At 39.0% G+C, this 15756-nt stretch overlaps 1 protein-coding gene across 1 annotated transcript in view; it reads left to right on the top strand.

The window, feature by feature from the left end:
• LOC125278851 (A-kinase anchor protein 7-like) overlaps window positions 1-14779 on the top strand; it is a 39827-nt gene extending 25048 nt beyond the window's left edge. Inside the window, 2 exon segments of the mRNA XM_048208221.1 lie at window positions 11657-11692; window positions 13672-14779. Coding sequence (XP_048064178.1) covers window positions 11657-11692; window positions 13672-13844 — 209 coding nt within the window. The 3' untranslated portion in view covers window positions 13845-14779.
• The last annotated feature ends 977 nt before the right edge of the window (window positions 14780-15756 follow it).

Here is a 15756-nt window from a genome sequence, read left to right on the forward strand (position 1 = left end):
AAGAGCTTTAAACGATACCAGACGAGGAATAAGAGTCTTATCCTATGCCTTCCCTATTCTACTTACAGAAAAAATGGAACTGGCGCTGCGTTCGTTCCGTAAGTAGAATAGGGAAGGCGTAGGACATACAGCGTAAGCTTTATGAAGAATACAAAAGTGCAGTTTTGGCGGAAGCACTTGGAAGGCGATAATTTGTGTTCATAAAGTATATACAAATGGCAGATGGTTTCTCTAGATAAGACTCTTATTCCTCGTCTGGTATCGTTTAAAGCTCTTTGAAGCTGCACTGAAACTGTAATTTTGACCTTCAACCTTTTGGTGCCCATTGAAGTCCACTATAAGGAGAAAAATCCTGGAATGTTTTCATCAAAAACCTTCATTTCTTTTCGAATGAAGAAAGAAAGACATGAACATCTTGGATGACATGAGGGCGAGTGAATTATCGGGAAAATTTTATTTGAAAGTGAACTAATCCTTTAAGGACACTAAACAGAAGTGAAGCACTTCAAACAATGAACGTGTCAAAATGTTCTAGAAGTTTGTTTACTGTAAAGCAATTATACTGAACTAAACTTTATTATAGGCAAAATATAGACCCCTTAATCGCCTACGTCACTGTGACGTCACCGCTCTAGCTGGAGACAAAACATAAATAAGAACTAATAGCGGGCGCGCTAAAAGTTTGAGGTCTTGACTTTAAAATGTCATCTTGTTGTGTTTTTGGCTGCCAGAATAGAAGGAACAGCACTTTTGGTTCAAAACTAAAGTTTTACCAGATCCCGGCAGACATTCCTTCACAGAAATCAAAAAGCTAATTGTGGTTGAAAGCAATATGGCGTACAGACTGGACGGAGACGATCATAAATAATACTCGTGTTTGCAGTGCACACTTCATATCAGGTAAAATAATCGATGCATATGTAATGGTGTGTTGGTTTTATCTAGTACAAATCAGCAAGTTTCTGTTTTATAGGTGAAAAGTCGCCAACTTTCAGCGCACTAGCTAGCTTAAATGTTAAACAAACATACAACGATTAGATGAGTGTGCCATCCTTTGAATGGTCTCTTAAAATAATCCACATTGCTAGCCATAATCATAGTTAGCCCAGCGTTAGGTTACATTAGACAATAAGCCTTGACAAAATTCCCCGAACCACCCGAAAGTAATTCATATGTTGTCTAGGAAATATCCAAAACTTAAGTTAATTTACAAAAATAGCTGTCACGGTCCCGCAGAGTCAGTGACTGTACATATTCGGACAGTTCTGAACCTTCTTCTGCATCCATGTTTAATATATCCCTCCTAAAACATGCTAGCTTACGCTTGTCAACGCTAGTCCAGCGTCTCTTTTTGCCTCCAGCTAAGCCCCGCCCACCAGGAAACGTTGCAATATTTACAAACTTTTAAGGGGTCTATAGATTTTAAATTTTAAATTGGCAGAAAATCAAAGCCATGCATCTAAACCAAGTTAAGTTCCAAATTTGAAGTTGATATCACAAAAATTGAGCCGCTAAAAGGTTTAAAGGAGGATTTTCATGGTAATGCGATGTCAAATTTCACAACAGATGAATTTTGAGTGTTTAAGCTTTCGAATGATAAATTATGATGATTACTATCAGGGAAAAGAGGCAACAATAAAGCGCTATGAAGTATTTATTACAAGGAGAAACCTTCTAAAACTGAACTAAAGGACTGCAGTAACCCTGAACAGTGTGAAACTTAAAACAACTCTCATAAACCGTCTAATCAAGCCTTTAATGCTGTCAGTGTGGACTTTGGCTTCATAAAGTTTGAACTGTGGACACGTCGTGTAAGATTGAGTAACGTTTATGGCATTAGTCAGTAATAACAAGAGTCATCTGTCAGCGTCAGCAGAGACACGTCTCACGATGAGCTGCTCTCAGACTCACTGAATCTCAGAAACTGTGTTTTGCATGAACAGCACTGAAGGGATTGAAATGACATCTAACTCACATGATGCTCCTTCAAGGGTTAGTTCACACAAACATGAAAATCTCCCTCACGTCACTCACACCTGTATGACTTTGATATTTTGAAGATTAGCTGGAATTAAACCATCTTGGTGACCATTAACAACCAGTGAATGAACAAAAACACTGAGACATTGTACATGTACAACTATTTTTTGTGAGGACAGCTTTGAGTTTGAGGACAAAGAGAGTAATGTAAGGACATTTTGGCCGGTCACTTTCTGAAAGCCGGTTTGTGGGTCGAGACCTGGTTTTAGGGATTAATTAGGCTAAGGGTACGTGTAGGGTGTGTGTGTCCTGTAGCTCATGTCAGTGTGATGAATCTCTCTATGTTGAAAACACCAGTATTGTTAATGAATCGTAAAACCCAATTAGTTGCTATTTTGTCTGTAGTCTAATTAGTAACGTAATGGCTTACAGTCACTGTCAAATGTAACATGAGGTAATTTAATTGTCAGAGCATTTGATGTCAGATTAAATCCTGATTAATGAAGCGAGCGCAAACACACAGTGTTTATTTGTGCAGAAATGTCTTGCCCTGGTTTCAGGGTGTGTGAGCAGAGGACAGATGTGTGTTTAAAGGTCTTGTTCACACACACAGATAGCAGTAAGCCGCTGTCCGTTCCAGAGCAATTATTCAAGCTGGCATGAGGATGGAGGCGGAGCTACAGTCGGCCAATCTCCCACCAGCCCCCTCCACACACACACACACACACACTTGCATAATCGCAGCGGACCGAGAGACAGTCACACGCTCACTCGCACCATGGCTGGATCGTACCACTCCTGCGCTTGAGGACAGATCAGCCAGAGGAGCGCGGCCGTCATGGGGCAGTTGTGCTGCTTCCCTCTCTCCCGACCGCAGGATAAGCTCAGTAAGTGTTCGGAGCCGTTCTTCCAGCAGCCGTGGACCCAGAATGCCGTGTGTCAGTGAGGAGCGCTCCTTTCTCTGCCTGTTTTATACATGCAGCTGGAGGCTTTGTGAGCGTCTGATCGCAGCGCTCGGGGTGGGAATCCGATGAGACGATGAGTCTAAACGATGTTGATTAGCAGAGGACGCCGGTGATTGGGATCTCTGGAGGTGGGAGTGTCTGTAGTCTGGATGTGGGCGTCACAGAAGGTCATGTGCTCATCTGGATGTGTGAAACACCATTTAGATATAGTAACATTTAGGTCTGGAATTAGGGTGAGGATCAAACCGTCTGCTTGTGTTTCTATGGCCAGCTGTTAATCGGTAATGAAGAAAGAGACGGCTGGAGAAAGAGATTTAGCTTCAGTGTTGTGAAAAACTCATATATATCACAGTCAGTGTCCATCTGAACATCATTGTCTAGTCGAGGTTCTCTTGTACAGTATGGTGTGTTCGTTCTTGTCATTTCATCTCACAGATGTGACCGTTTTCATATATGTGAGTGTGTGACAGTCGTATTTACACACGGCAAACTCAATCTGTAGATGATACACGAGTTGTGACGTGGGAAGGGGCGTCTCTATATGAAACATGGCGGAAACACTGTCTATAACCTAGATAATATCATATAATGCATCTATTTATAGATCAGCGAGAGGAGAGCAAGTGAGTTATTGTGTAGATTATTGTAATTTTACATTATAGGATTCACTCGACTTTCACGTCACAATTATTTAGTTGTGATACCATGTGATAGAAATTAAAAATGTTTATAATTTTAGTTGGAATTATTTGTTTAAGGACTTCCCTTGACTAAAGATTTTTTTTAGTCAACTAGTAGTCGTTCATTAAAGCGATTAGTCGACTAATCGCACGTGTATATTAATAAGTCATATAAATCATAATAACAAGCCTATAATACATAGCCTAATCTGCGCTCAAGAACAAGTCAAGTCAAGTCAAGTCAAATTTATTTATATAGCGCTTTTTACAATTTGTAATTGTTTCAAAGCAGCTTTACATATTAGGAGCACAGAAAAAAGAGAAATGGTTAAAAATAAGCTGTACAAGCAAGCGTGGTAATATGTAACATATACAAGATGGTGCTACATTAAGCCAATGTCGGCTGACTCCCAGGGGTGGAAAAAACCCCCTAGGAGAAAAACCCAGCGTGCTAGCACTGGGAAAAAAGTCCTAGGAGGGAAAAAACCCCTTGGAAGATATATATAATATATGTAAATGGATATGGAGATCAAAACAGACTGTCTAAACATTTGAATAATTCATTGATAATGTTTTGTGTGTTTGCATTAGTGGATGTGTCAATATTAGGGCTGGGTAAAAATATAGATTTCTCGATTTTAATCGATTCTCATTTTTACGAACCGATATCGATTCTTAAATCCCAAGAATCGATTAGTCTAGTCTGTTTTCAGTTGATGAATGAGCAGAATATGTAGCGCCTCCCATCCAATAAATCACAATAATCTGTTACTTTTGATATGAAGCAAAGTCTCAGATTTCAAATGACGTCCATCTTATTATGAGATTCAGAAAATAAATACCGTTTTGGCGCTGTTTAATGTGGCGTGACGGATCGCTTTAGCGCCTCAGTTAAAGAGAAGCATGTGATCATCCTCTCCTCCGCTTTAATACCAGTTACAGCGCAAAATAAACATGAACATCTGAAGGTATGTTAAAATATACAGTACAACTTACTGAAATCCGTATCATGTCTCGTGTAATCGCTCAATCAGTGCTTCAACCTCGGAAAGACGTCAATAAAACAGCTTCAATGTCACGTAACGTCACATTTACCTCAGAAAAACATATTCAGTGACCATAAACTCATTAGTCAGCTAGAAAAGTGAACTCTAGAAAGCAACATTATGATAAATATAGCTATGCACCGTTACATATTCATTATAATGTTCTACAATATTTAATGCATGTTTAAATAAATCAGTTATGACAGCTGTGATTTAAAAATGTTTATATTTCAAAAAAACAAATTGGAGTAGAAGTATGATTATGTAATTCTAAACTTCATTTATAAAAACATCATTGAGTGTAATTTAAGTGTTTGTATATAAATACGTTAATTTTAACCTTCAGTATTATTATAGTAGTACCAGCTGACTCATATGTAGATTTTTTCCTCTAGAAAATTTGCCATGTGCTTTAACTGAAATACTACATCCAAAATAATCGATATCGAATGGGAATGGAATCGAATCAAAAGCATGTGAATAGGTCTATATGCACGTATATTACATAATCTGAGAATATTTGTTTTCGGTTGAGAATCCCTTGACATCAGTGTTGCCAAGTCCACGGTTTTCCTGCATAATTGGGCTACTTTAACACTGCCTCCGCGGGTTGATTTTCATGTCCACGTGTTGAAGCGACCCCAAATAACATTATATTTAGCTCCTGGAATGCGAATTTTACCAGGGGACCCCCCTGACACGCGATTGGGCTAGTTTTGAGTAGCAATTGGGCAGGTTTTGTTTTGAAAACCTGCCAACCCTGCTTGACATTTTAAGCATTCTATAGATATATTTCTCATGTCTGTGAGGCAAGTATATGTTGAGTTTGGGTTTATTTTTGTGACATGCTCCAATTCAGGGAGACCAAGACAGCAGAAAACATATCCTGTTTGTTTTCTTTATTTTACAAAAGCATATTTTCTTGTTATTGTGAGTTCACACAAATAAAAGTTTCGAATGATGTATTACTCTTATCTGTATGAGAAAAAATGCCAGTGATCGCGCCGGCGCATCCATGTCGTGCAGTAAAGCAGCTTCACACTCCACACAAACACTTTGATATGCGCCTAATTATAGAGATGCACGATACATCATTATCGGCCAATATATGTTTATTTTTAATGTTATCGTTATCAGTCCAATAAGAAAATTTGTCCGAGATATTAACGGCAATGAATAATGCATAATTTTTCCTTCAGCTGAGACACCTCAGATTCGCACTCTCCACAATTATGGTTTTGAATTGCTTGAAATATGATTGAAATCACTTCAAAAAGGAAAATACAATGCAAGTCTGATAAAATTATAATGACAATGTTATGATTGTGTGCTTGGGACGTGGCTTTTAATGGTGAGAATTTTGTTTTTGTAATCTCTCAAAAATTATATGCAATTTTTGATTTAGATTTATCAGCCAATATGTTGGTTACCGGCTTTTAAATATAAAGAATTATCGGTATCGGACAACATTTTCATATTGGTGCATCCCTACCTAATTATAGTGCACATTTATCTAGGTTAATGTTATGTAAAGTTGCTACTACGTGCATGTTTCAAATAAGTCATATTTGAGGTCAATGGATGATAGGTGAACATCTGTGTGACTTCACTAAAAGGTTATTTTTTTTAACCGACTAATAAAATTTTTGGTCGACTAACGATTAGTCGAATATTAGGGAGCAGCCTGAATTTTTTATTCTTCACTATACATATATTTTTTGTTTAAGGTTCTTTATTGGCATTGATGGTTCCATGAAGGACCTTTAACCTTTTCTTTATAGTGGATGAAGGTTCTTGAGATTAAAATGTTCTTCAGGCTATCTCTTTTGAGATCTGTGCACTGAAAAGTTCTTTAAGGGAACCAAAAATGGCTTCTTTTATTGCATCACTGCAAAAAAAACCCCTTTGGAATCTCTATTTTTAAGAGTGTAGGCTGTTTCCGTGTTTTGAATGTCGTAATAACAAGCTTCCCTTTTGCACTTGAAAACTGCAGCATAGTTCCATGTTATATCAACATTAGGATGCGTCTCACAGTGAGTGGCATCAGGAGGGGCCTCCACCGAGCCCTGGGGCCCCGCAGGACCGCAATCCATCATTGTTCAGATGAAGCTCAGTTTGAGGAAGACGAGTGCACACGGTGTGCGCATAGGCCCGTGCCCTACTTTGAGCTCACGTGATGTGAAGAGCGCGAGGGAGCAGAAACACACGCATGAGAGAGCGGCGGAGGGAAGCGTGCGGTATACATGGGAAGATCTCATGGGGTTCAGAAATACAGTGTGTTTATGAGGCTGACGGGGTCACAGCGAGAGCCCAGCGTGTGTGTGATGCTCTCAGAGCGAGAGGTTGTGGTGAAGCAGTGGGATGCAGATAAATAATAGACGTTCACACACAGTTTCTGCACACTGACACGGCGCTGTCTGATGTCCTGCAGAGTGGCAAACATCATTTGATGCGGTTTGTGTTAAACGTGTCAGTGTGTGTATGGAGGCCGATCGCTCTTCTCTTGTTCTCTGTGTCTCTTCTTCTGTTTGTGTGAGATGAAGTGAAGGACAGTGATCCATCAGAGCAGAAACAGCAGCCTTGGGTACAGAAAGTACACAAATGTTCATGTCCCGCGTGTCTCGCTGTAAGGTCAGATTTGATTACCTTGTGCGGTTCTTCTCCAGAGATAAACACACACACAGATAAGAGCTCCCAAACGCACAGTGCTGTGAATGTGTGTGTGTGTTTGCCGTTCGCTCTCAGCGGCTCGCCATATGAATGCTGGACACCACTGTGTATGATTCACGTTTTCTGTGGATTTTATTTCGAGCTGTGGCTGATTTGCCAAACTTTCAGAATTAAGACAAAACTAAAAAAGCATGATGAATCACCAACAACGATCTGTTTCCAGATTTAAGGCTTGTTCACGCAAACAAACGAAACGTGAAGCTGCTCAGAATCTGTATTGTGTAAAGCTCAACTTTTTGATTTTGTAATCGTGCTATAGTATTTTTCACAAATAAATAAACTTAAGCGCCCCTTTTCACAAGATGTAATATAAGTCTCTGGTGTCTCCAGGATGTGTGTGTGAAGTTTCAGCTCAAAATCCCCCACAGATCATTTATTATAGCTTGTCAAATTTGCCCCTATTTGGGTGTGAGCAAAAACAAGCCGTTTCTGTGTGTGTCCCTTTAAATGCAAATGAGCTGCTGCTCCCGCCCCCTTTCCAGAAGAGGGCGGAGCTTTAACAGCTCAACAACAACAAAGCTGGAGAATCTCACGCAGCCACTTTACCTAATTTCTTCAGCATATTTCCTTCATAAATGAAATTCATCCACTGGCCTCAGTGGCTCAGATGCCTTATGTTCATTTGTAAATCAAAAAACAGAACATTCGTAAAGTTTATGTGGCACAGACATTATATCAATAAGCGCTATAGCATGGACATAAACATGGCGGACTCACTCAGGGTGGGATATATACTAATAGGGCAGTCATGGGCGGGGCTTGTGACATCACAGTAGGGGGAAATCTGGAAGAGTGTGTTTTCAGACACTGCTTCTGATTTATGGGTATTATAAAAAAAGGAGTGGGTGGATTTTTACCATTACAGGCTGGTTGTTTACACACATCAGTGTTCAAACACCATGAAAAAATGAATTTTGCATAATTGGTGTCTTTTATAACAGGACTGTAAAGGGAGTAAACACTCTAACCAACACTGTCCATGGAATTAAATATTATATATCCAAAATATATCCAAATATATATAGCGCTGCATCTGCATCTGTTTCGAGGTGATGAATTCATACGATGGGAATCATACAAAAACATATGATTATTAGAGAAAAGCATGAATCTCCACCCCTAATATACCCGTCAGATTGACTCCGGTACACTAGATGGCTGTAAAAACAAACACCTTTACCTTTTTTCAGCCGGTGGCCATTCTGGAAACATTTCGCTCTTGCACAGGAGAACCAAACAAATCGACCCCTTAAATCTGCTGCCATATATGAGCATTATATTAAAGTCAGCAGCTCTTAATTGGACATTAAAATGTAAGATGCAAAAAGCCAAGCCCTTGATGCCGCATGTTTATTTTTATATTGTATTTGTGGGCCGGTTGTGAGAGACTCTCTGGCCGCGCACCAGCACCATTTCACTGGAAATGAGTTCTGGAAATAGCTGCTGGCGCTTTGCTTTCTAAAGTGGGCGGAAGACAAGCTGACCATCCTACAGTAAATGCACATTGTTCCTCGATGGGAAGCACAGGTTGATTAGAAAGAGGTGAGGCGCTGAGCACTGATCTAGGAGCAGGTCGTGACCTCAGCCCCTGCAGGACAGCGAATGAAACCCCTCCGAGATCAGCAGACAGGAGATGAAGCTTCCTGAGGAAATGCCATCAGTCAGTTCATTCTGCACTGCCACAAATCCCTGTGTTTGTCTTGTTTTAGGAGGTTTGGATCTGTAAACAAGATAAACCTTTGAACACGGCTTATTGGAAAAACAGGGCTCCAAACACACACAAAATAACAATACATAAAATTCACTGCAGTTTCCAGCTGAAATGACCACTAGTGGCAGTAAAACACCTATAACTTTTATTCCTTTTCACGCTTACAGGAGCAGATTATTGATTACTAAAGACTTATTTTCACGTGGTTCTCTTGCATAATACTGCGTTATGAGCTCAAAACACTTTTATCATAGTGCATGATTTGTAAATACATTTCAGTGTTTGCATCACATAAGCAGCTCCATATATTTGTCTTTTCTGCTGTAGTAAACTTGCTCAGTACTGTACTTTATATTCAAACGTTAGCATTAACCTTTTAGCTCCATTTCTCAAGTTCACTTGACTGACTGTGAAGCTGAATCATCTCTGTGTTTCTTTAGAAAGAATTATGTGAGGTCTGTGACCTCATTTATATAGACATGCGTAGAATGATCCTAAATGTGAATGTTCGAAAGCTTCCGAATATTAAAGGGGTCATGAACTGAAAAATTGTTAATAATTTAGATAATTAAATAATTTAGAAATAAAAGGTATTTTTCCTACCCTGATTTGAGCGCTCTGTTTTAAGGGGCGTGTCTGCTGTGAGACTTCAGTGTAAATGCCCACTGCTGTGATTGGCTGACATCTTTGCATATAAAATAATTATTACCAAGTATTACTCTCTCTTTTAGCATGTTTTTACTATTACAGCTCTCAAGGTTCACTAATCGTGAAAAGTACTGCATACATTTAGATCTATAGCATTATATTTAGATTGTGGCATGAAAGGTTGCAGTGATGAACATTGTAGTCGATCACAGACATGTTGTTGAGCTCATGAAAGCAGTGATCTCGTCATTCTGCACACTAACGAATGCTTTCATCATAACTAACAGTGCAAACATGATGTAACTAAGAGATTCATTGAATAAAACGGGAGTTTTGGTGTGAGTCCAGAACTCAGTCACTGATAAACTCTGTTTGATTGACAGCTCCAGCGATTGTAAAGGAAGCGTTCTTTGATCGCTGTTTAAATAACAGATTATTTTCATCCTACTAAGAGAAACAAGGTGAAGTTGATTTACTGACACACAGACAAAGATCATCTGACTGTACATGAATCATTAATATCAGATCAGGCATTAGAATGAACACAGTTACTGACATGTTGTTGCATTACTGTCGAGTTCATATCGTAAAAGTCTGTTTGCACTGAAATGCGATTGATTTACCAAAGAATCCACAGTGAAATGAACCGAACACAAATAAATAAAGCTCAACTGAGACATAATCATATTCCTGCATTAGGATCCTTTGAAAGGTAATGTTATTTTAGTCCTGTATCGCTCTTCTCTCCCCCTCATCTCACTAACACACAAGTGGGCGGAGCTAATGATGCAATGATGAAGTAGGCGTTGATTTCTTCTGTGGAGGCGGAGTTTCACTATCTATAGGCGCATTCCAGGATCAGTCGTTCTCTGGGTCTGGTGTCAATAAAAGCTCTTATTGGACTAACAAGGAGGTTTCCAGTTCTGAAATTTAAAGGATATTCTTATAGTACGATGAACTCTTATATGTCAAAAGCTCAAGGAAAAGTTGATTTCTCAATTCTTGACCCCTTTAACGCATATTGGACATGATTCTTAATATTTGCATTGAAATAAACGATGTTTGATTATTTGAATTACCAGTATAGATGAGCACAAAAACTAGGACTCTTCAGTTGTCGGGACGCATAAGAATGTTTTCATGTCAGCTTTTGCCTTTATAAATCCTGATTTGTTCTTCACTTTTGACGTATTTTGTCGATTTTAGGATCAAATTCGTTCATACTTGCGTTTAGTTAATTGGCGGTTGTGTCTGTGGATGCTCAGTGAGTAAAACAGGAGCAGGACGTGATTGAAGCCATGCGATCTGATTGGATGTATTGGCTGTTGTGTCTGTTTTTTCATGTTTTCAGTGTGCCTCAGATGTTTTCTGATCAAAGTGTCCCAATGTTTTATTGAATACTACACTAAGATTTGGGTTTTAAATGTCAAACAACAAGCTGTACTGTGCAGACACCAGAGAGACTGTTGTTGTGTTTTGGGCTGTGACTCTACAGATAGTTATTAAATGAACAGTTATTGTGTCAGACACACACAGGACATGTGAGAATCAGATCAATCACGGAGTCAAATTGGGTTCACAATCAGCACAATCAGCAAGGAGCAGATGTGGTGTAATTTATTGTGCATTTTCAACATTATTCATGATAATTACAGTATCAGGGGAAATAATCAGCAATGTCATTTTTGTCACGATCATGAATCAAAGCCATCCTGATTGTTCTGAAATTCACAAAGCATGATCTCAGCAGTGTTAATCAGCCGATCGTGATTGAACAGAAGCGTCGGGGTCTTCGTCGTGCTTCGTCACAGACCATCTGTGTGATTCTGATGGTTTCTGATGCTGTGGTTGTGGGGAAATCACTCCAGGTTGCTAAATGTGTTGTTTATCTTGCAGATCTTCTGCAAAGCAGGCAGCGTGCTGCACGGACAAGTACGTGTTCCTCCTTCACTGTCTCTGTGTAGTGTACTTCAACCCCTCACTACCCTACTACTGAGGGAACTAGACGCAGATTCACCCCCACTGTGTTTGTTTGCAGTAGTAAATATACTGTGACGTTTTCCATTACTTTAGGGATGCACGATATATTTACTTCTCAGCTGATAATATTATCAGGTTATTTTATTCATTTCTATTTTTCGATTCTCGATTCATGGATCGCTTCTGAGATTTTCCGAATGCATCGCGATTCTCTCTCGAATCGATTCTACGTTTAGTTTTTAACAGCAGATGGCGCTCTAGGCTAGTTTTTAACCGCACACTCAAATGCTCATGAAGAAGAGCGCTCGTGCGTTCGGCTGAGTCTGAGAATGTACTTACACCTCAGAAAGCTTTTATGACGCGAGATTGTGAACAGCCCACTGCAAACACCTCGAGATTCACTTCAACCTTTTCAAACTTTATGATTTTTTTTAATTTGAATTAATTAAATTATGAAACTTTATGGAAGGTTCAAGAGGTGTGTGTGTGTGTGTGTGTGAGGAACTGGAAGAGAGGCTGTGTCTAAAGCAGCGCCATCTGCTGTTAAACACTAAGCTTCAGAATCAATTCGAGAAAAAATCACGATGCATTCGGAAAATCTCAGAATCGATTTTGAATAATTTATCGATTCGCGATTCAATAATTTATTGTCCCAGCCCTAGTAAAAAAACACAACAATCATTCAGGTTTTGATTCCTGATTTAAGCATGAGCAATTCTCGACTGTAGTTTCAGTGTAATGGACACTGTTCATTTTATCATATCAGTTATGAACAATAACTTACAAATAATTATATAATAATAACTAGATAATGTGAGGGGTTATTTTATTTATTTATAATAGTAAACTGACAATTCTTGGGTTTATTATTGTTTAATACTGTTTTTAAAAAAATACTGCTCAAAGGTTTGGGGTCAGTATGTTTCTTTTTTTAAAGAAATTAATACTTTTAATTATCATGAATGCATTAAATTGATCAAAAGTAACATTTATAATGTTACAAAAAATCTATTTAAAATAAATGCTGTTCTTTTAAACTTTCTATTCATCAGAGAATCCTGAAAAATAAAATGTGTCACAGTTTCCACAGAAATCTGAACCGTTTTCAACACTGATAATAATCATAAATGTTTCTTGAGCATCAAATCGTCATATCAGAATGATTTCTGAAGGATCATGTGACACTGAAGACTGGAGTAATGATGCTGAAAATTCAGCTTTGATCATAGAAATAAATTACACTTTACTATATATTCACACAGAAAACAGCTGATTTACATTACAATAATATTTCACATTTTTACTGTATTTTTAATCATATAAAAGCAGCTTTAGTGAGCAGAAGATACTCTTTCAAAAACATTAAAAAATCTTACCGACCCCAAACGGTATCAGCTGAATAATTGTAGGTTACACTGCAAAAAAATGCTTTTCTTAGTATTTTTGTCTTGTTTTCAGTCCAAATATCAAAAAAAAAAAAAAAATTGTAAAATTTCAAGATATTTTTTCTTGTTTTCTTGGAGTTTTTGCTTAAAACAAGCAAAAACTCAATTCATTTTTTATTTTATTTTTTACTGAAAAAAAGAAAAAATATCTTATGTCATTTTACTTATCTAGTAAAAACATACAGATTTTTTAGACTTGAAACAAGACAAAAATACTAAATAAAAAATCATTTTTGGCAGTGTAATGTATTAGTCACAATATCTATATCTGTGCATCCCTATATTATTCCTGTTTATATAAATCTAAAACATCTGAAAGCTGAGAAAGAGAGTTATGATTGACTAGCAGCTGTAACCCTTGACCTCACGTCTGACCGACAGTCACCGATGTAGACGTGTGTTTGATCATCTGATCTGTGTCTGTCTGCGCTGGTCAGCGTACAGCTGTAACTGACTGTGTGTGTGTGTGTGTGTGTGTGTGTGTAGGTGTTACGAAAGCGGCGGTGCCGGACGATGAGGAGTTAGTGAGTCTGAGTAAGCGGCTGGTCGAAGACGCCGTGTTGCGAGCCGTGCAGCAGTACATGGAGGAAACCCAACAGAACGGCGCCGCGCCAAAAGACGAGGGTCCGCCAGGGTCCAAACTCAACAGCACCAAATGACCCCGTGACCCCTGACCCGTCCCCTGACCCGTCCGCGACCTCACCTGCCAGCGAGCGTCACACCGCAGCAGAGAGGCGTTTGAGTAGAGAGAGCTGAAGTCACGAGTGAAGTGGAGTGTGCAGGATCAGATGCACACGGGACTCAAACACGTACCTTTCCCTCTCCCGTCTTTTACTGTTCATTTGTGACGGATCCTTCGGAGAGAGCAGCTGAACGAGTGCTCTAGTGTCAGTCTCAGATCGTGACCTGCAGCCCAATCCAAAGCCAGACACATGAACTCTGCTCTGCCATATGAACATGTCTGACCCGCCGTCACTGTCACATGACGACGCTGTGTGTGTGTTGTTTGTGCCGCAGGGTGTGCGCGCGCTCAGAGCAGGATGGATTGGGAAAGAGAGCGCAGACGGACACAAGTGCAGGCCATAAAGACGCTGTTAGCACAAGCAAACATTCGAGCTAAGATCCTGCAGGAGCTGAAGCTGTCCGCCGGAGGAAGTCCACACTGACACAACCGTCCCAAAGTAAAACACACACACACACACACACACACTCAGACCTTCACTGACGTACAAACCAGCCAAACATCTCACACACTCTCTGAAGAGAGGCCGGCCTGATTTTTAGGGGGACTTTAAGACCTACAGGAGTTTGATGTCTACGATGCTTCAGATCAGCACACACTGTGGCCTTAGAGAATCACACCTTCTTCTTATTCTGCTGAAGAACATTTTGTTTAGTTCACTGATTCATTTTTTTTCACCAGAACCTTAAAATGTGTATTTTTATGCTCCTCGTCCACGTATGAGATGTTTCTTGAGTTGCCCGTGACGACGGAGGCTTGATTTGTGTAAACTGTACTATGATGTCATGGTTTATCTTTTTGTTTCCCATCTGTCACTTTTTTACTCTTAAAAATAAAGGCGACTCGACATGATTCATTCTCTCGGTGAGAGTTAATTAATGAGTGTGATACGTTCGCAACACCTCCGTCTTTGCGTTTGTTTATTTCTTTAGCTCGTCCTCTAATGGAGCGTATCGCCTGCCGTCTGTCGAGCGCGAGAGAAAACAGCCTCGACACGTTTGACACCAGATCTCGAGGTGAATGTGTGTTCTGGAGCGCAGACGCAGAAATAAGCCTTTCTCAAGGCCCGTTTGCTCATTATTTCACAGCAGAGCGTCTGTAAAAGAATGTTTGTGTCCTTCCTGCAAGATTAAACTCATGAATTCAGATGGCACTGGGGGTTTTAAAACTTAAAACAATAATCTGACAAACCTGGAAATTCACTTCTCACATGGTCATATTCCACATGATATGTATATAATGAATGTTTTGATTCAAATTATTTTCATGTAAATCGTATATTGTCATATTCAAACACCTGGTATTTCAGAGTCACATAAACATACATTACCGTCAGTAAAATTTAAAACTTATATTAGTCAAGGACACATTAAAATTAATCAAAGGTGACAGTAAAGACATGGAAAATGTTACAAAAGATTCTAATTCAAATAAATGCTGTTCTTTTGAATAAAAGAATCCTGAAAAATCCATTTCCACAAATATTTTCTACATCAACAATAATCATAAATGTTTCTTGAGCATCAAATCATCATGATTTCTGAAGGATCATGTGACACTGAAGATGATGCTGAAAATTCAGCTTTGATCACAGGAATAAATTACACTTGACTATATATTCACATAGAAAACAGCTGATTTACATTGGAATAATATTTCACTTTTTACTCTATTTTTAATCAAATAAATGCAGCCTTGACCCTTGTGCGTCCTTATGGACATGTTTGTCTTTCAGTTTTGTTTTTTGGTTAATGTCAGCTGCATAAATTTTGGCACAGGTGTGTATTTTTATTGGAATTTTACTCTTTCACCCTCATTTTCTTTAATAA

This window comes from Megalobrama amblycephala, linkage group LG11 (assembly GCF_018812025.1).
Source record: "Megalobrama amblycephala isolate DHTTF-2021 linkage group LG11, ASM1881202v1, whole genome shotgun sequence".
Lineage (NCBI taxonomy): Eukaryota > Metazoa > Chordata > Actinopteri > Cypriniformes > Xenocyprididae > Megalobrama > Megalobrama amblycephala.